This window comes from Protopterus annectens, chromosome 2.part0 (genome assembly GCF_019279795.1).
Source record: "Protopterus annectens isolate FY-2018-M chromosome 2.part0, PAN1.0, whole genome shotgun sequence".
NCBI lineage: Eukaryota > Metazoa > Chordata > Ceratodontiformes > Protopteridae > Protopterus > Protopterus annectens.
This window is the reverse complement of record NC_056728.1, coordinates 1,304,658,266-1,304,681,199: the sequence shown is the minus strand read 5'-3', so window position 1 is coordinate 1,304,681,199 and position 22,934 is coordinate 1,304,658,266. Positions and strand designations below refer to the sequence as shown.

The 22,934-nt window shown below is 37.8% G+C and overlaps 1 protein-coding gene across 2 annotated transcripts in view; it reads right to left on the bottom strand.

Annotated features, from left to right (window-relative positions):
- LOC122793458 (amyloid-beta A4 precursor protein-binding family B member 2-like) overlaps positions 1-22,934 on the bottom strand; it is a 159,584-nt gene that overhangs the window by 13,794 nt on the left and 122,856 nt on the right. For both annotated transcript variants that reach the window (XM_044061488.1, XM_044061489.1), the window contains exons 4-5: positions 21,468-21,583; positions 19,863-20,042 (exon numbers count right to left, since the gene is read on the bottom strand). In XM_044061488.1, the coding sequence (XP_043917423.1) occupies positions 19,863-20,042; positions 21,468-21,583 (296 nt within the window). The remainder of the gene's footprint in view (positions 1-19,862; positions 20,043-21,467; positions 21,584-22,934) is intronic.

The window sequence follows — 22,934 nt, the reverse complement described above, 5'->3', positions numbered from 1 at the left end:
TAATGTTATAACACCCTAACTATTGCCTAGGTGACCTGAGGTCGATTAACAACTTGCTTACAGGATCTGGCCGGGGAGGATGAAAGTGAATGGTCAGTGCCAGTTTGCTCTTTCTGAGGGTGGGACATGGCTCTGGGTGGCCAGATGGACAACACCTAGTGGAAGTGCAGGCTGCCCAGCTAGTGGGCTTCAAACCTGTGAAGCCCTTATATGCAGTCAAGGGGAAATTGGCATGCAGAGGTATGCTTACCCATGGGAGACAGTAACTGTAGAGATTACAGGGACTGCTGAGGCAGAAAAAGGCTGCTCACAGAGAGTGTGTGAGAGACAGAGAGAGAGAGAGAGAGAGGGAGAAAGACAGAGAGTAAGCCTTTCTTCCAGGACTATCAAGCTGGACTGCTTGCTACTGCCTTTGATCTGTGAAATGAAGGCAAATCAGTATTCTTGGAGGCATGGGGAGGCACCTATGGGCTGTAGCGCTCTTAAATAGACTAGGCATGCTCAGTTCCTGTCCTTCTGGAATGAATGGACCAAATAAATGAAGGAGAAACAGCCACTTGAGCAGTGATATTGCATTCTCAAAACATCATCATATATGATGCACATATCCATCATATATGGAAAATAGATAAAGACCAGCTCTGTGGTGTGTAATCCACCATAAAGTAGTATTTCAACATTGTGATAATGACTGCAGTATAACTCTGTATCATTCTTTAAAGCTTTTACACATAACCCCTGCAAACCAAGCTCTTTTTCTGTCCCAGACAGGGATCTGATTCATGGCTTAAAAGGAAGAACTACTTACATCATTATTCTATTTTTAAGCATCCAGAAGTGTCCCTGGCTACGGGCATTTCTGGTCTCAGTCCTCTATCTGTAAAGCATGTGATGACCTCTGACAGTTATTTGTGCTCCCACTCTTCTATCTTTTATGTAGTACTGATAAACCTTTCCTCAATACACAATAATTCAGACACTCAGATACGAAACTCTGAATGTTAAAGGGATCTATCTGTATGTTAGGCTGAACCTAAGGACCGAAATGTCCCACTGAGAGCACAGATGAAAGAGGAGGAATACCAGAAACTCTATCACTTCTGTAGACATGATCACAATGAGACCACTTTTGACTTGGGAGTGCAATAACGCCTCCATCATTTTAGCTTAATCTATTTCCACAATGATGTTCCTGTACAAAGAATTGGACTTCACAGACCTGGATGATGAAAGCCTACAGGAAGAAAGGCTAGCCAGTTCTAATACTTAAGCTAGAGATACACTACTGTAGCAAATGAACATGTCCTTTTGAATCAGAAACAACCAAAATGCTGGAATATTTTTGAGTGGACTCACTTACCTTCTCTCTAGGATTCTTAATAATGATTGGATAACGTTATTCTTGGGATGCTAAAACTGTTTAGGGGGAGCACAGAAGGGAAGATTTACCCTCATCATCACCATCTCTAAGCAATAAAACTTTCAAAAGTAGTTATTCTTGCAGCTTCTTGGAGTGTGCATTGTATCAAAATTATCACAGGAAACAGATAAATGCTGACAACAGAAACAAACCATGCATAAGGAATGGGGCTTTTATATCACTATCTTAAGACTGCACTTAAGAGTACAGTTATATTCAGAAGGGAATTTTCTGTTCAAGCCAAGAAAACATACAATTACCAACAAACACTTTCAAACAGAAGAGAAGCAACCAAAAAGAATTTAGAGCACAAACTAGAGCTGTTTACTGAATTTCCTGTTTGCACTTATTTTTAAAATCGTTTTTTTCTCAAAACTTGCATTTTACCTGTCTTTGGCCTAGCACTCTTGTGTGGGGTCATTTACTGCACTGTTATAACTTGCTGATACTTGTTAACCTCTGCTATCTCTGAAAAAACAAAAAAAAAATCTTGCTTTTTTCCCACTTTTGTGAGATTTAAAAAAGTTCAGTTACAGGCTTGCTGTTCTTGATCTGTTTGTAAGTTTCTGTGAGGCCATTTTTTGCTTGGGCTAAAGGAAAGTCTCTCTGTTGATCAGTGGCAGTGAAAAACATTGAGCAGCCTGCCTGCTCCTGTGGGAGTGGTTACTGACTTGAAACTGTAGTTTTATTGGCCATTCTGGGTCAATTCCAAAACTCCTTCATCTTCCTCTCTTAAAACCTGGTTGCCTCGTGGTTTTGGCATCTTTTCAGGCTTGTTGGCTGTTGGTGAAGCACCCACCAAGAGGAGAAAACGCTGAGAGAAGAAAGGAGCCACTTTTGAGACTTTAAGTATTTTTCCTCTGTTTATTTGCTAAGTTTTTCTGCATAGCCACCTATTTTGAGCATTTTCTGGCTTGTTACATTTGATTTCTGCATTAGTAACTGTATTTAGAGCACAACCTAGAGCTGTTTACTGAATTTCCTGTTTGCACTTATTTTTAAAATCGTTTTTTTCTCAAAAATTGCATTTTATCTGTCTTTGGCCTAGCACTCTCGTGGGGGGTCATTTACTGCACTGTTATAACTTGCTGATACTTGTTAACCTCTGCTATCTCTGAAAAAACAACAACAAAAAAAAAACTTGCTTTTTCCCCACTTTTCTGAGATTTAAAAAAGTTCAGTTACAGGCTTTCTGTTCTTGAACTGTTTGTAAGTTTCTGTGAGGCCATTTTTTGCTTGGGCTAAAGGAAAGTCTCTCTGTTGATCAGTGGCAGTGAAAAACATTGAGCAGCCTGCCTGCCCCTGTGGGAGTGGTTACTGACTTGAAACTGTAGTTTTATTGGCCATTCTGGGTCAATTCCAAAACTCCTTCATCTTCCTCTCTTAAAACCTTCTTTTGTGCGGTTTTGCGCGTTTTTGAGCATAGCGCAACAACGGGCAGCGCCTAATTGGGTTTAAACTATTCCTGGCTCCACAAAGTCTGCTCTTCACTTTTTCCCTTAGAACTGCTCTATCTCTCAATTTAAACACCATATTCTCATTCTAAGGCCCTTCACTGGTCCAATTAAGTAATCCTACAAGTTAGCACTATTAAACCATAAGCACTACTTACTCTTATACTCTCTACGATTACCCTGTCCTCTATTGGTCCATCTTAAATTCAGTTTCCTGTATTACTCTAGCATGTCCAAAGGTCAGTCAATGGTTTCCTCTCCAGTCCAGCTGGTGAATCTGGGAATTTTGAGGCAATGTTACAACTGTCTCATGTACACGGACAACCCTCTCCTCCTCCAAACAGGTTCAAATATATGTGAGAGATGCAACTATTTAGCCAAACTGGAGGCTGAGCTCTCTCATCTCAAAACTGGTGTAACCAGTCAGGAGGAGAAGGTAACCTCACACAACACAATTCCAGTATCACATAGTCCTACCACATCAGTGAACCAAACACATAAATACACAAAAACATACTCGGAGGCTCTAAATAAAAATCTACCTAAGCAACAGAGACCTCCAAAGCAAACATCCAAGCAAACACTACCTCAAAACAAAACACACACAACACATAACCCACAAAGTCAGTGTGCCAAGCAGCCACAGCCCTTAAGGCTGAATAACACACCTGATACTCTTGTTATAGGTGACTCTATTGTCAGACACACTGACGTCCCGCACACCAGGCTGAATAAAGAGAAGGTCACAGTGAGCTGCCTGTCGGGTGCTAGGATCCGACACATAACACAAGCACTCAGGTCACTCCAAAGCAAATACAAATATGACTCAGTCATTGTACATGCTGGTGTGAATGACCTGAGACGTACCTCCCTGGACTACGTGAAAAGAGACATAGAGGAGCTCTCTGATCATGTAGCCCAGGCTGGTATGACCCTGACCTTGAGCAGCATCTTACCCTCACCTAGAATGATGCCACAGTACAAAGGCAAAATGATCGATTTTAACAATTAGCTAAAATTTTGGTGTCATTCAAAGGGGATCCAGTGTCTGTCAGCCTGGGATGACATGCTCGACAAGCCACGTTGCTTCGCTAGGGACGGCTTGCACCTGTCACCGCTGGGCTTTCGGATATTGGCAAAGGCTCTTGCCACCCCATAGTGCCTTTTTTAGGCAAGGCTCAAAAGTCAAACCCACCCCCATAGACAGCACAAGGAACAAGAAACTAAGGGTAATGCTGCTAAACGCCAGAAGTCTTAACCTCAAGATACATGCACTCGAAGCTCTCCTCAGTATGGAGAACATCGATATCTGTGCAGTGACAGAAACCTGGTTCAAGGCTCCAGAGAGCACCCCAGCACTACCAGGCTATACCTCATATCATGCTTTTCGGCCCCAAAACCCGGACCGAACCACAAAAGGAGGGGGAGTTTCCATATTTATCAAGGATATCCACATCTCCAGGTTAGTGGAATTGCACGAAGTATCGGAGACCATCCATGTGCAACTAACAGTGGGCAAGACTGCTTTTCAGTTTATAGCATCCTACAGACCACCCTCTCAAAGTCAGGAATCCCATTCGGCTTTCCTGAAAACATTGGAGAACATGAAGATCTTTCCGAACACCATTATATTGGGCGACTTCAACTACCCAAACATTGACTGGAAGCACTACTCAAGCCCCAGCACCTTAGCCGAAAGATTCCTGGAAATTATAAACTCAAATGCTATGGAACAACTAGTCACCACTCCCACAAGAGGGGACAACATACTAGACCTGATCATTACCAACATGGGGACTCTATGCTCCACACCAGAAGTATATCCCTCATTGGTAAGACCAGACCATAAATTAATTTCACTAGCTCTCCACATCCTGACCCCACCCCCAGCCCAGAAAACCACAGTGAAAAACTTCTCAAAAGCGAACTTCTCACTTCTCAAAACCGAAGTGGAATCCTTCAAGGCCCCAGGGCCAGTGGAAACTACAGCCCAAAGTGCAGAATCCTATATAAATGCATTCTACGGACATCTCCAGGAATGTATGGATCATGCTATCCCAAAGAAAACCAAGACCCAATCATCCAAAGGCAGGCGTCCAGTCTGGTGGACCCCTGACATAAATAAACTGTACAACAGAAGGTGGAAGCTACTACATGATAGAGCAAAATCCCTAATAGGGAAGGCATCTCTGATCAGTACTAGCAAAACATTACGATCCCTCATAAAATCCTCCAAGGCCAGCTTTGAGAGAAAAATTGCACAGGACACCAAAGACAATCATAAGGCTTTTTTCAGTTATGTTAGAAACCTGGGATGCAACTCCCAGACTTGTTCTGAGTTGATTCTAAACGACAGAAACATACACTGAACCCACAGACATCGCCAATATCCTGGCAGACAGGTTCAGTGCAAACTTCTCCCCCCCCTCCCCCCCAAAAGAGCAAGTATCTATCCCGGCAGAGGGCTGCCTCCCAAACATCTGAGATGCTCAGGTGAAGGCTGCCCTCTCCAAATCAAAAAACACTGCTTCCATGGGACCAGATGGCGTCCCAGGTTGCGTCCTACATGAACTACAAGAGGAACTAATCCCTCAAATAAAACAGCTATACAATCTCAGCCTCACTACAGGATATGTGCCCACAGAATGGCATACAGCAACAGTGGTCCCACTCCACAAAGGTGGAGCCTCTACGGACCCTGGAAACTATCGCCCCATAAGCCTGACTAGCTTAGTCTGCAAGGCTATGGAGAGGATCATCATGGAGCTCATAAACAAAGACATTGGGGACCTACAGACACTAGATCCTACCCAGTTCTGCTTTGTCAAGGGCAGATCCTGCCTTTTGAACCTGGTTGACTTCTTTGCAACAGTCACCAAAGCCATAGATGAAGGGAAGGTAGTCCACACAGCCTATCTGGACCTTGCAAAGGCATTTGACACAATATCCCACTCGGGCATCATAGATAAGCTACCCAGCTTAAATATAAACCCCTATGTCACAAGATGGGTCGCAAACTGGCTCAAAGACAGAACCCACAGAGTGAGAGTTGCTGGAGCCATGTCAGACTCGAAACCGGTCACAAGTGGTGTCCCACAGGGTTCTGTCCTGGGACCACTCTTGTTCGGTATATACTTTTCAGTACAGGCAAGCGTGGGAGGACTATGGCTCACCAAGTTCGCAGACGACTGCAAACTGGGCGCCATAATCAACTCTCCAGCTGACACAAACATCCTTCAAAAAGGTCTCACAGAGACAGATAACTGGTGCCAGCACCATGGTTTAAAGCTAAATGCCAAAAAATGTATAGTCATACCCGTTGGCAAAAACAATGTGCCCACAAATTACCACATAGGCGGAAACCCATTAAGTACAGAGAAAAGTTATTAGGTACCTGGGGACCCAAGTTGATAGCAATCTCTCCTTTGAAAACCACATTGCCAAAGTGGTTAGAAAGGCCTTCTACATAGCCCACCTCATCACGAAGGGTTTCACATCTAGAACAAGAGAGGTAATCGTGCCCTTTATTCATCCCTCATCAGGCCCATCATAGAATACAATGCACCTTTTGGGATGTACCTTACCCGACACCTGCAGCAATTAGAAACACCCCAAAAGTATCTCACCAAGAGGATCAATGGTCTCAAACAGATGCCATATACTGCTCGGTTAAAAAAACTCCAGCTCTACTCAGTTGCATACCGCCTACTTCGAGGCGATCTATGTCTGACATACAAAGCTATGTCAAATCCAGAATTAATGGACATGCTCCACCTCAGTAAATCTAAATCCCTTAGAGCCACACGCTCGAGGGACTTGAACCTCAGCACAGAAATAAATAGAACTTGCTGGAGGGACAGGTTCATAACCCAGAGGTTCCCTTCACTCTGGAATAGAATTCCAGTTCATGTGAGGCAGAGCACCTCACTGAATCTCTTCAAGAAGAATCTCGATAAGTGGATAGGGGATCTTAGGTTTGTCCCAGGGATTACTCCCGTGTCACTATTAGACAGAGGCACAGTAAACTAAACCTTAAAAAGGGCACAGTATACTCAAATCAAGGGGTGGTGTAAGCCATACAGAATCGGGCTAGGCTTATAATTGCCCCAGGGCAAATAGCCTAGTATGAACCTATGAACCTAACTTTCTAAACTACAATGCACAAGAACATAGAAACTTCAACAGAAACCCACGGTAGCAGGGAAATGGGCAGAAAAATACAACGCGAGGATAAGCTACAATCATCAATAACACACTGTAAAGATCTAGCCTGAAATAAGTTCCTTCCTAATGTAAGAACAGAAAAAAAAACTTTCAGCAAAAAGCAAACTTTGTGCAATTAGAAGAGTGTGGGGTCATTTTCTAGTGCATTGCATTATGGCAGGAAGAGATAAGATGGAGCCTGTGAAAGGTTTGGTACCGAGCTCACTTGAACGTCTGGTGCAAGTCATTTACTACATTTGGTACATCCTAGTTCAGGGGCACATCCTGCTCTCTGATTACTGACTGCAGAACTAGGTCAATGTGCTGCAACTCTACTGTTTTGCTGCATTATTCTATTACATAACTTGTACATTAAGTTACTACTTTAGTTCTGTACCAAGGTCATACATAAAAATGGGCCTTGGGGCCCTGTATACCTTAACCAAACAAATAAAGTAATTCCCCTTTTTCCACTTATTTCTGATTTAAAATAGAAATTTCTTGCAAGGGAGATCCTATAGTTCCACATATTCCATCTATGTCAGACTTTCTAATGAGAACCTGATGGAAGCTTAATATACTCATTAGTTTAAAAATAATCAAAGCTGCTCAGTTTAGCTACAGTTTATGATCTGATCTATACAGCAAACCAGATTTCTGCAAGAATGTGAAGACACACTATGTGCATGCCCGTGCATGTGTGTGTGTGTGGGTGTATGTGTGCTCATATGTGTGCTTGTCCATGTGTGTGTGTGTGTGTGTGTGTGTGTGCACATGCATGCACACACACACACACACACACACACACACACACACACACACACACACACACAAATACATCCTAGGTGTGTGACAGCATACTAAGTGTAAATGCATACCAGTAAGCCTGCACTTTGAAGATTTCAAGATTTGAGATAACTTACTTTTGGGGATGCATGTGTGCTACACACACATTATACCCAGGAGGGTGACAGTGCACGACATGCACATAGTAAACCTGATGCAGGTTTGAAGTACTTTTAAGATTTGGGATATAACTTAGCTGTTTGTGTATTTACTATATATATATATATATATATATATATATATATATATATATATATATATATATGGATCTACAACTATTCACCGAAAGCACATTTCACCGAAAATCAAATTAGAGTGCACTTTTCACAGAAAGCTCATATCACCGAAAACACAATTCACCAAAACACATTTCACCAAAAATCCAAAAAAGAAAGCTGAGGTAAGGCTCCAGTGTCCAAATGAGTGCACAAATCAGTCTTCAGGCATTGTAAAAAACAAAGTCTTCTTTAATGTCACACAAGCGCTTTCACACAATGCTTCATCAGGTGTATGAGTAACATAATTAACCACACCTATTTATATATCTAATTTAGTCACAAGACTTAAAGATCTATTAAATTTAAAGTTATACAATGCAATAAAACAGTTGGTTAAAAATAAATGTGTAAAAAAGTGCTGACATCAACTAACTTACTTGTTTAAAAAATATATATATATAAAACATATTTTTTAATGCAATATATCAAATAATCCTAAGAACATTTAAATGCTCATATATATATAAATCTTGCTTATTATATAAAAAATACATATATTCAAATATAAAATCATAGCAACCAGCCCTAATACCGTATCTATCTACATAGCCCCCTTTTTCTCAAAATGGGTTTAATGGGCATGCTGTCATTAAGTCCATGGCCAAAATTAGCTCTCAACATAACTATCCATTTGGCTTCTACCTCTTCAGTTCTATCCCTAATGTCCCCACATTTCAAATTCTCAAAAGTTCTTGCAACTATCATAAACTTGAACGTGTGCTGTTTTCCTACTTTGGAAACATGTTTAGACAAGGCATTACATTCAGACTCCTTACCTATGTGGTATATATGCTCCCTAATTCTTTCTTTTAGACTACGATCTGTCTTGCCTATATAGAAACTATTACATAGACAGCAGGTAGCAAGATAAACCACATGTGTAGTCACACATGTTCCACTAACCCTGATGTCAAAACCTTTACCTGTATCTGGATGTCTAAAATATGTATCTCTATTTATAAATTGACATTCTTTACAGTTACCACACGGTTTTGTTCCAATGGAGTTAACTGCTTTAACACTGCCTCTGTTGTTGCATAACCTTCTTTTAAGATTCTTTTTATTTTTGAAGGTAAACTGTGGTCTTGAGCCTACTACCTTATTGATGAAAGGATCGATCATAAGTATGTTCCAGTGATTATTAATAATACTGGTGTATCTCCAAACATCCCTTGAATAAGAGATATTAACCTTCAAATTATTGTCTCTTTCATTCACTTCACGATGGTACTTATCTGAGAAGTATGGTTTAGCTCTTGTCTCCCTCAATCGTTTTACATTCCTACAACCATCTTCTATGATGTTTCTCTCATACCCTCTCTCTTCCAATTCATAACAGGTCTTACTAAGTTGCTTCTTAAATTCATCTTTATTAGCACTTAATCTACATGCTCTAAAAAATTGATTTTGAGCAACATTTCTAAATACATATCTGGGATGCATACTCTCCCTTGATAATAAAGTGTTAACATGACATTCTTTCCTATAAAGTTTAGTGCTAATTGTACCTGAATTCCCCTTTTCCAAAAGTACATCTAAAAAACTAATCCTCTCCTCAGAATAATTTAAGGTAAATTTTAAAAATCGTGTTGTATTATTAATATATTCAACAAACGCTAACAAATCTGTTACTGTTCCCCCCCCACAAAATAAAAAGATCATCGACAAACCTCCTATAGAATAATACTAATTCACTATAGGGTCCATCAAATACATATTCTGTCTCCCATGCCAACATGACGGCATTAGCATACGTGTTAGAGCACGAACTCCCCATCGCTACACCATTCTTCTGATAATAAATTTGGTTCTTGAACAAAAACACATTATTCATGAGCACCAAATTCATTAATTCATGCAATGTTTTCACTTCATCTGGATTGTACAAATTAATTCTGGTCATGAGTTCACTGAAAAACTCTAGACCTACTGTATTAGGAATAACAGTAAATAATGAAACAACATCTAGTGTTACTAATATAAAACTAGAACTTATTTTACCCTGATGTATATACCCATATAGATCATTAAGAAATTGTTCAGTGTCTTTAAGAACATATTCAGATTTATCTATAATAGGTTTTAACTTTTTATCTAGATATATGGATATTGCTTCAGTGCACCACCCACTACTTGAGACTATAGGTCTCATAGGAGGTCTAACAGGATTCTTGTGAATCTTAGGCAAACCTTGTATGTGGGGTATGGTATATTTAGTGCTAGTAAAATATTCAGCTAGTTCTCTACTAATAAAGTGTGTTTGTTCTAGTTGTCTAATTTTGTTATTAACTGCTATAACCATTTCTCTAACATCAGAATATCTAATCTTCTGATAAAAATCAGTATTATCAAGCATCTCATACATTAGAGCTTCATAAAACTCACTATCTAAAATTACTATACGCCCACCCTTATCAGCTGGTCTAATGACCAAATCAGCATCATTTTCAAATTTGTATAAAGCTTCAAATTCACTTTTACTAAGGTTATGCCAACTATTTCTACTGTTCTTATCATTATAAATTCTATAAATATAATTTATAACAATCTGTTCAAATGCATTAATCAGTGCTGTTTGTTTAGGTACAAAAGTACTAGGTCTATTAAAGACATTTCTATCACTTACTGTGTTTTGTTGAAATAAATATTTTAGCATCAAATTTCTTGTAAACATCTTAACATCAAAAATTATATCTGTGATACTCATATAACTCGAGGGTATAAATGATAAACCTTTCGAAAGTACATTAATTTCTGAGTTTGTCAAAACACGTTTAGATAGATTTGTTATATATGTCTTACTTGTTGAAAAGCTTTCTTTATGGTGTAGGTATTGTCCTTCACTTCTTCGTACTTCCTTTTGTACCGGGTGTTGCTCCTGCCCCTGGGCTGATATTTCTGCCCCTGAGAGTCTCTCCGATTCCCTGAGGTATCCCTCATAGGAAGTGGAAAATTTAAACAATGATTAACTGCACCAATAGCTTCTCTCACCACAGATGGTTGCTCTCGTTGAAGAGTACTCAGTACTTCATTGTCCGCTCCCCTGTGCACTTCTGCAGTAGATAAAACAACTTTTCTCCTTGCACCCAACACATCACTAGAATTCACTACTGGTGAATTAGTCTGGATGCGTGTTTCGTCATTCGCCTTACTCTCTGTATGTAATGTAGCTCCACTCTGTAGTACTGATAAACTGCCATTTTGGATTTCAACAGCTCCTATGCTGACATCATTACGTCGTTCATCATCTAACCTGGGTTGCCTAGTTTCACTGAAAGTTGTATCACATGGCCAAGTGAAAATATTGCCCAGGGCAAAATCCTGACGATCTCTTCTTAACTTCTTCAATTTAATTTGCAGAAGTTTACGCTTATATGTATTGACATTATCTACAGTTTCAGATAATAATCTGGCGAACACATCACCATTGTATTTAGTGCATAGTTGCGAGTAGTTGGTCTTCACCTCTCCTACAAGAATCAGTTCTTTTCTTTCTGCGGCACTAATTAGCAAATTAATATAGCTCATGCTGGTGGCAATGTTTAATTTTTGCCATTCACTAACAAGTATGGAGTCTCGATCAGCCTGAGCTGGCATTTTCAATATTCTCAGGCCACGCGGAATCAAGTTTTCAACCAAACAAACTTGCAGATGAAATTTCTCATACTGTAGCCTAGCTAATTTTGGCATATTTTTCTCTAATGTCAATAAATCAGTACGAAGTAATAAAAAGTCAAATTCAGATTCACTGTCACCATCAATAGCCAAATTTCTGTTTAAAAGAGGATTCTCTCGATCAGTAACTTTAGAAATAAACAGTTCAACACTTAAATCAGGTTGAAGAGCATTAGAAATGCTATTTGAAAGATTACTTACAGGTGAATAACCAAGTTCAATTTCTTCCATACCACTGGCCATAGCTTTGGTGTTATCAGGCATGAAGAGGAAAAGCAAAGCAATACAAAAACTGCCCAATAACCACCAAATACCTCTGCTGAAAAGCTCGATACAAACAGAAATCCAAAAAAGAAAGCTGAGGTAAGGCTCCAGTGTCCAAATGAGTGCACAAATCAGACTTCAGGCGTTGTAAAAAACAAAGTCTTCTTTAATGTCACACAAGCGCTTTCACACAATGCTTCATCAGGTGTATGAGTAACATAATTAACCACACCTATTTATATATCTAATTTAGTCACAAGACTTAAAGATCCATTAAATTTAAAGTTATACAATGCAATAAAACAGTTGGTTAAAAATAAATGTGTAAAATAGTGCTGACATCAACTAACTTACTTGTTTAAAAATATATATATATAAAACATATTTTTTAATGCAATATATTAAATAATCCTAAGAACATTTAAATGCTCATATATATATAAATCTTGCTTATTATATAAAAAAATACATATATTCAAATATAAAATCATAGCAACCAGCCCTAATACCGTATCTATCTACATAGCCCCCTTTTTCTCAAAATGGGTTTAATGGGCATGCTGTCATTAAGTCCATGGCCAAAATTAGCTCTCAACATAACTATCCATTTAGCTTCTACCTCTTCAGTTCTATCCCTAATGTCCCCACATTTCAAATTCTCAAAAGTTCTTGCAACTATCATAAACTTGAACGTGTGCTGTTTTCCTACTTTGGAAACATGTTTAGACAAGGCATTACATTCAGACTCCTTACCTATGTGGTATATATGCTCCCTAATTCTTTCTTTTAGACTACGATCTGTCTTGCCTATATAGAAACTATTACATAGACAGCAGGTAGCAAGATAAACCACATGTGTAGTCACACATGTTCCACTAACCCTGATGTCAAAAACTTTACCTGTATCTGGATGTCTAAAATATGTATCTTTATTTATAAATTGACATTGTTTACAGTTACCACACGGTTTTGTTCCAATGGAGTTAACTGCTCTAACACTGCCTCTGTTGTTGCATAACCTTCTTCCCAGATATGTATTTAGAAATGTTGCTCAAAATCAATTTTTTAGAGCATCTAGATTAAGTGCTAATAAAGATGAATTTGAGAAGCAACTTAGTAAGACCTGTTATGAATTGGAAGAGAGAGGGTATGAGAGAAACATCATAGAAGATGGTTGTAGGAATGTAAAACAATTGAGGGAGACAAGAGCTAAACCATACTTCTCGGATAAGTACCATCGTGAAGTGAATGAAAGAGACAATAATTTGAAGGTTAATATCTCTTATTCAAGGGATGTTTGGAGATACACCAGTATTATTAATAATCACTGGAACATACTTATGACCGATCCTTTCATCAATAAGGTAGTAGGCTCAAGACCACAGTTTACCTTCAAAAATAAAAAGAATCTTAAAAGAAGGTTATGCAACAACAGAGGCAGTGTTAGAGCAGTTAACTCCATTGGAACAAAACCGTGTGGTAACTGTAAACAATGTCAATTTATAAATAAAGATACATATTTTAGACATCCAGATACAGGTAAAGTTTTTGACATCAGGGTTAGTGGAACATGTGTGACTACACATGTGGTTTATCTTGCTACCTGCTGTCTATGTAATAGTTTCTATATAGGCAATACAGATCGTAGTCTAAAAGAAAGAATTAGGGAGCATATATACCACATAGGTAAGGAGTCTGAATGTAATGCCTTGTCTAAACATGTCTCCAAAGTAGGAAAACAGCACACGTTCAAGTTTATGATAGCTGCAAGAACTTTTGAGAATTTGAAATGTGGGGACATTAGGGATAGAACTGAAGAGGTAGAAGCCAAATGGATAGTTATGTTGAGAGCTAATTTTGGCCATGGACTTAATGACAGCATGCCCATTAAACCCATTTTGAGAAAAAGGGGGCTACGTAGATAGATACGGTATTAGGGCTGGTTGCTATGATTTTATATTTGAATATATGTATTTTTTATATAATAAGCAAGATTTATATATATATATATATATATATATATATGAGCATTTAAATGTTCTTAGGATTATTTGATATATTGCATTAAAAAATATGTTTTATATATATATATTTTTTAAACAAGTAAGTTAGTTGATGTCAGCACTTTTTTACACATTTATTTTTAACCAACTGTTTTATTGCATTGTATAACTTTAAATTTAATAGATCTTTAAGTCTTGTGACTAAATTAGATATATAAATAGGTGTGGTTAATTATGTTACTCATACACCTGATGAAGCATTGTGTGAAAGCGCTTGTGTGACATTAAAGAAGACTTTGTTTTTTACAATGCCTGAAGACTGATTTGTGCACTGATTTGGACACTGGAGCCTTACCTCAGCTTTCTTTTTTGGATTTCTGTTTGTATCGAGCTTTTCAGCAGAGGTATTTGGTGGTTATTGGGCAGTTTTTGTATTGCTTTGCTTTTCCTCTTTATGCCTGATAACACCAAAGCTATGGCCAGTGGTATGGAAGAAATTGATTATTCACCTGTAAGTAATCTTTCAAATAGCATTTCTAATGTTCAACAACCTGATTTAAGTGTTGAACTGTTTATTTCTAAAGTTACTGATCGAGAGAATCCTCTTTTAAACAGAAATTTGACTATTGATGGTGACAGTGAATCTGAATTTGACTTTTTATTACTTCGTACTGATTTATTAACATTAGAGAAAAATATTTCAAAATTAGCTAGGCTACAGTATGAGAAATTTCATCTGCAAGTTTGTTTGGTTGAAAACTTGATTCCGTGTGGCCTGAGAATATTGAAAATGCCAGCTCAGGCTGATCGAGACTCCATACTGGTTAGTGAATGGCAAAAATTAAACATTGCCACCAGCATGAGCTATATTAATTTGCTAATTAGTGCTGCAGAAAGAAAAGAACTGATTCTTGTAGGAGAGGTGAAGACCAACTACTCGCAACTATGCACTAAATACAGTGGTGATGTGTTTGCCAGATTATTATCTGAAACTGTAGATAATGTCAATACATATAAGCGTAAACTTCTGCAAATTAAATTGAAGAAGTTAAGAAGAGATAGTCAGGATTTTGCCCTGGGCAATATTTTCACTTGGCCATGTGATACAACTTTCAGTGAAACTAGGCAACCCAGGTTAGACGATGAACGACATAATGATGTCAGCATAGGAGCTGTTGAAATCCAAAATGGCAGTTTATCAGTACAATAGAGTGGAGCTACATTACATACAGAGAGTAAGGCGAATGACGAAACACGCGTCCAGACTAATTCACCAGTAGTGAATTCTAGTGATGTGTTGGGTGCAAGGAGAAAAGTTGTTTTAACTACTGCAGAAGTGCACAGGGGAGCGGACAATGAAGTACTGAGTACTATTCAATGAGAGCAACCATCTGTGGTGAGAGAAGCTATTGGTGCAGTTAATCATTGTTTAAATTTTCCACTTCCTATGAGGGATACCTCAGGGAATCGGAGAGACTCTCAGGGGCAGAAATATCAGCCCAGGGGCAGGAGCAACACCCGGTACAAAAGGAAGTACGAAGAAGTGAAGGACAATACCTACACCATAAAGAAAGCTTTTCAACAAGTAAGACATATATAACAAATCTTTCTAAACATGTTTTGACAAACTCAGAAATTAATGTACTTTCGAAAGGTTTATCATTTATACCCTCGAGTGATATGAGTATCACAGATATCATTTTTGATGTTAAGATGTTTACAAGAAATTTGATGCTAAAATATTTATTTCAACAAAACACAGTAAGTGATAGAAATGTCTTTAATAGACCTAGTACTTTTGTACCCAACCAAACAGCACTGATTAATGCATTTGAACAGATTGTTATAGATGATATTTATAGAATTTATAATGATAAAAACAGTAGAAATAGTTGGCATAACCTTAGTAAAAGTGAATTTGAAGCTTTATACAAACTTGAAAATGATGCTGATTTGGTCATTAGACCAGCTGATAAGGAAGGGTGTATAGTAGTTTTAGATAGTGAGTTTTATGATGCTCTAATGTATGAGATGCTTGATAATACTGATTTTTATCAGAAGATTAGATATTCTGATGTTAGAGAAATGGTTATAGCAGTTAATAACAAAATTAGACAACTAGAACAAACACACTTTATTAGTAGAGAACTATCTGAATATTTTACTAGCACTAAATATACCATACCCCACACACAAGGTTTGCCTAAGATTCACAAGAATCCTGTTAGACCTCTTATGAGACCTATAGTCTCAAGTAGTGGGTGGTGCACTGAAGCAATATCCATATATCTAGATAAAAAGTTAAAACCTATTATAGATAAATCTGAATATGTTCTTAAAGACACTGAACAATTTCTTAATGATCTATATGGGCATATACATCAGGGTAAAATAAGTTCTAGTTTTATATTAGTAACACTAGATGTTGTTTCATTATTTACTTTTATTCCTAATACAGTAGGTCTAGAGTTTTTCAGTGAACTCATGACCAGAATTAATTTGTACAATCCAGATGAAGTGAAAACATTGCATGAATTAATGAATTTGGTGCTTATGAATAATGTGTTTTTGTTCAAGAACCAAATTTATTATCAGAAGAATGGTGTAGCAATGGGGAGTTCATGCTCTAACACGTATGCTAATGCCGTCATGTTGGCATGGGAGACAGAATATGTATTTGATGGACCCTATAGTGAATTAGTATTATTCTATAGGAGGTTTGTCGATAATCTTTTTATTTTGTGGGGGGGAACAGTAATAGATTTGTTAGCGTTTGTTGAATATATTAATAATACAACACGATTTTTAAAATTTACCTTAAATTATTCTGAGGAGAGGATTAGTTTTTTAGATGTACTTTTGGAAAAAGGGAATTCAGGTACAATTAGCACTAACCTTTATAGGAAAGAATGTCATGTTAACACTTTATTATCAAGGGAGAGTATGCATCCCAGATATGTATTTAGAAATGTTGCTCAAAATCAATTTTTTAGAGCATCTAGATTAAGTGCTAATAAAGATGAATTTGAGAAGCAACTTAGTAAGACCCGTTATGAACTGGAAGAGAGAAGGTATGAGAGAAACATCATAGAAGATGGTTGTAGGAATGTAAAACGATTGAGGGAGACAAGAGCTAAACCATACTTCTCGGATAAGTACCATCGTGAAGTGAATGAAAGAGACAATAATTTGAAGGTTAATATCTCTTATTCAAGGGATGTTTGGAGATACACCAGTATTATTAATAATCACTGGAACATACTTATGACCGATCCTTTCATCAATAAGGTAGTAGGCTCAAGACCATAGTTTACCTTCAAAAATAAAAAGAATCTTAAAAGAAGGTTATGCAACAACAGAGGCAGTGTTAGAGCAGTTAACTCCATTGGAACAAAACCGTGTGGTAACTGTAAACAATGTCAATTTATAAATAAAGATACATATTTTAGACATCCAGATACAGGTAAAGTTTTTGACATCAGGGTTAGTGGAACATGTGCGACTACACATGTGGTTTATCTTGCTACCTGCTGTCTATGTAATAGTTTCTATATAGGCAAGACAGATTGTAGTCTAAAAGAAAGAATTAGGGAGCATATATACCACATAGGTAAGGAGTCTGAATGTAATGCCTTGTCTAAACATGTTTCCAAAGTAGGAAAACAGCACACGTTCAAGTTTATGATAATTCCAAGAACTTTTGAGAATTTGAAATGTGGGGACATTAGGGACAGAACTGAAGAGGTAGAAACCAAATGGATAGTTATGTTGAGAGCTAATTTTGACCATGGACTTAATGACAGCATGCCCATTAAACCCATTTTGAGAAAAAGGGGGCTATGTAGATAGATACGGTATTAGGGATGGTTGCTATGATTTTATATTTGAATATATGTATTTTTTATATAATAAGCAAGATTTATATATATATATATGAGCATTTAAATGTTTTTAGAATTATTTAATATATTGCATTAAAAAATATGTTTTATATATATATTTTTTTTAAACAAGTAAGTTAGTTGATGTCAGCACTCTTTTACACATTTATTTTTAACCAACTGTTTTATTGCATTGTATAACTTTAAATTTAATAGATCTTTAAGTCTTGTGACTAAATTAGATATATAAATAGGTGTGGGTAATTATGTTACTCATACACCTGATGAAGCATTGTGTGAAAGCGCTTGTGTGACATTAAAGAAGACTTTGTTTTTTACAACGCCTGAAGACTGATTTGTGCACTCATTTGGACACTGGAGCCTTACCTCAGCTTTCTTTTTTGGATTTCTGTTTGTATCGAGCTTTTCAACAGAGGTATTTGGTGGTTATTGGGCAGTTTTTGTATTGCTTTACATTTCACCAAAAGTTGTAGATGGCCTTTACCCCACTGTAATACGACCCTGGAGTTAGTATATATAGTAAGGGGGTTGTGGGGGGCACTGCCCCCCCCACATGGGGGGGGCATAGCCCCCCACATATTTTATGTATATATTATTGTCAGAGAACAGTAATATATTGCAATTACATGTATCCATGTATATAATTCAAAATATTTAAAATATGTGGGCGGCTATGGCGCCACACTTACTATATATACTAATTCCAGGGTCGCACTACAGTGCGGAAAAGGCCATCTACAACTTTCGGTGAAAAGTGCATGGTCAAATGTGTTTCAGTGAAATGTGCTTTCGGTGAATAGTAGCAGATCCATATAGATATATATATATATATATATATATATATATATGGGCTCACTTCAATTCACTGAACTTTCAATTCACTGACTTTCATTTCACTGACACCATTTCACTGAAATTCATTTCACTGAAACTTCATTTCACTGAAAGTTCATTTCTATGTTGAATCTGTAAGTGCACCATAGTATTCAAGTGCAGCAAATGTCAAAGAGTACTGAGTCACAACAATACTGATAACACAGTACTCAGTGCAGCAAACATCAGTGCGCACTGTGACACAACAGTACTGATAATATAGTATCCAGTACAGCAAACATCATGGAGTACTGTGACACAACAGTACTGATAATATAGTATGCAGTGCAGCAAACATCATGGAGTACTGTGACACAACAGTACTGATAATACAGTATGCAGTGCAGCAAACATCATGGAGTACTGTGACACAACAGTACTAATATAGTATGCAGTGCAGCAAACATCATAGTACTGTGACCAGCAAAACTGACATTGCAATACTCAGTGTAACAAACATCATGGAATACTGCAACAACAGTACTGATAATGTAGTACTCAGTGCAGCAAATGTCATGGAGTACTGTGACACAACAGTACTGACAGTGAAGTACCAGCAGTACAAACATTATAGTACTCACTGCAGCAAACTTCATGGAGTACTGTGACACAACAGTATTGATAATGTAGCACTCAGTGCAACAAACATCATGGAGTACTGTGACCAACAGTATAGGTAATGTGGCACTCATTGCAGCAAACATGGAGTACTGTGACACAACAGTAGTGATAATGTAGCACTCAGTGCAGCAAACATCATGGAGTACTGTGACCAACAGTATAGGTAATGTGGCACTCATTGCAGCAAACATGGAGTACTGTGACACAACAGTAGTGATAATGTAGTACATAATGTAGCAAATGTCATGGGACACTGTGACACAGTATATAATACAGTAGGAATTACTTAGCTCTCACCATGCGAGTCTGTACCAGATACTTACCATACAAGCTGCCTGAACAGCCTCTGATACACTGCCTGCGTTGGGCTCACACCAAAAGACATGGCACTCAAAGTGTTGGTTCCCTGTATCCATAATGAAGGCAAAATTATGGACATCTTTTCCAACTCCCATAAATGACAGAAACCGAACACGACATTCCAAGACTACCTCCTCTTCATTCTATTAGAAAGACAAAAAGTGCAAACTTAGTACAGTCATACGTATAGCACAATGTCAAATTTCTTAAAAAGTCAATGATTGAAGAAAATCTGTAAAGAACACCAAATCGCTCAAAATACAGTTTTACATTAACAGTACCTGAAGTAATTTATATAGTCATATTGCATCTGAAATAATGTATACAGTCATATCTTATCATCTTCCACTCAAAACATAAATAGCACCTTGTACAGTAACTTCAAAAAGAAATGATAAATTATATAAGTTCTGAAAACAAACTGCATTCAAGGTAATATGCAATGCAAGGTTTCTTTTGCATCACTTTACTACAGCAAAATCTTTCTAGTCTGTTTACCAACCTACTAATGCAGAGACAATATACAGTGTTAGCAAACATGGTTCTTGGTACAAACTCAAATCACAGAAAGGTCGGTCAGGGGACAAAGACTGAGTGTGTTGGACTGTTTTATTCAGCAGTCACAAGATCATGGTGCATTGTCAGCCTGCCTCCTAGATTACTGAAATGACAAAAGAAATTAGGGTGGTGTAGAGGATAAATTGTGACAGATCTGTGGAAACACACATAATGGCCAGCTGACGTTATTCAGCATTACATGCCACACTACTTATCCAGACTGGGACCTTAACTGATCACCACCAGGAAAAGCAACATCTGGAGTGATGACCACAAAACATCTGTCCCAAACTCTTCACCATGAAAAGGTGTAAGGCCCCTCTTCTGAAACACTAGGAAGACCGAAGAAATAAAGAGTTAACATCTGGGTTCCAACGGTGGTGCAGTGGTTAGCACTGTCGCCTCACAACAACAGGTTCTTCAGTTCAATTCTTGGATGGGGTGCCTTCTGTGTGCAGTCTACATGCTCTTTCTGCAGTCATGTGGGTTTCCTCCGGGTGCTCTGATTTCCTCCCACATTCCAAAGACATGCAGTAGGTGGACTGGATACCCTAAATTGGCCACAGGTGTGACTGCATGTGCGACTGAGTGGTACAGATGAACTACTGTAACAGGTCTAGCCACTAGACAGTGTAAACCTTGGCTCAAGTTGATTTTGTCACTGTTGAAGTGACACCCCGACTCCATGTGCAAAATGGGAAAAAGGGGGTTGAGGAAGGATGGATGCATCTGGGACTAGCCAAGAAGTAATGACAGGGCAGCCTGAAAAATGTTGAGTTTGGGGTGCTGGAAGTCTGAAAGACCCATAAAAACTGGGTCAGAAATGAGAACAGCATTGAAAAAACATTCCTCAATTCAGGTAAACAGAATAATCCTCAGTTTACTGCCTTGTTTTTCCTCTTGTCATAGAATGCAAGCAATGTTCATTTATAATGGTACACTTTCAGAATGGTATATTTATACTTTTATAATGGTACATTTTCAGAAATTAGCTAAGTTAGTCATCCTACTTTTTCTTTAATAACTGTGACTGTAGCGTCAGCCACATTCATGATAACAGACATCCAATCTTCCTTGTTCGATGAAGACATAAGGCAGTCCACAGCACCATTCAGAGTATCCATACCTAAGATGAGAAAAATAACAAAAAAGATATATATCATTTTCAATTCTTTGACTTCATCGTTTCATGTAAAATGAAAATATTACTTTTTTTCTTATGACACTTTATAAAAATACAGGCACATGTCCTTAATTCAAGACTATGGGTAGAAAGGTGTGCTGTATGAGCCCTAGTACAGTATACACAATTCATGCACAACTGATGAATAATGTTCATTTTGTAAGGATATCACATTCTTGGAAGGCAATACTGGATATCGTACTGGATAAGCAAGATATAAAGATGAATGCCACCAAAAGAAGGGTGTGCACATGCATCTAAATGAACCTGTGTCCAAAACTGACATTCAGTACATGTACAGACAGACTCTAACCATGGATGATTTATAAGGGCCTTGGCAATGTCTAGTACGACTACATATGTATTATCTGAATCAGCAACATGTGGGGAGAGTTTGCTATGATGTCCTATATGGTAAACTCTCAGGTAACTGGAACTCAAACAAGCGGCACTCTCAAACCGCCAACAAAAAAAAAAATCGAAGAAATACATTACAATTTTCATGTTGCACTTTCTGCCCCCCACCCCCCGCGGAAACATACCTTATGTTTTTAGAGTTTTCGAGTTTTAAAAGGGAAGATAGGAATAAATTCCCTCTCTCCCGAACCTGATAACAATTCAAATCAAACAGTATAGGGTACAGTATTAGTCAGGCCTATTTTTAATAGTAACTCTCAAGCAACATGAAACAACAGTTATCTGGCATCTACCAATCCCTACAGGTGCCGGTTAACTGAGAGTTTACTGTATATAAAACAATTGTAAAATACAATGTTTCTATTGCAGCATGCCATTCAGGCTTGGGAAACTGCAATACCTGGCTAATATGACTTTTTACAGTGTAGTTGTCCCCTTTTAGAGCCGCAAGCTTTGCAGCAAAATGTAAATATTTCTTCTCCTTTTCAAAATGTACTACCATCCAAGAGTATGAATCCCGATAAACCATTTTTGCAATACTTCACTTCCCAAAACTGTGTATTGCCTCAGCATCCAACTTCCAACACAAATTTCTCCAAGTATACTTTTAAAATAAAAATATTCCCTTTCCTGTAATGAAGGACCATGTATTCCACAGCTCTGATAATTACAAGAATACCTGCAAGATATTAACTTTAGTTGTTATAAGACACTTCCACTAACCATGGCCACATATCTAATTCAATTGTTTTCAACATTTTGTGTCGGCAGAATCCTACAGAAACCATCACTACTACTCAAGGAATGTCACATATGCTACCTGCTGTGGCCATGTAATTTTATAAAAATGTTACAATAATTCTATATTTATAAATGT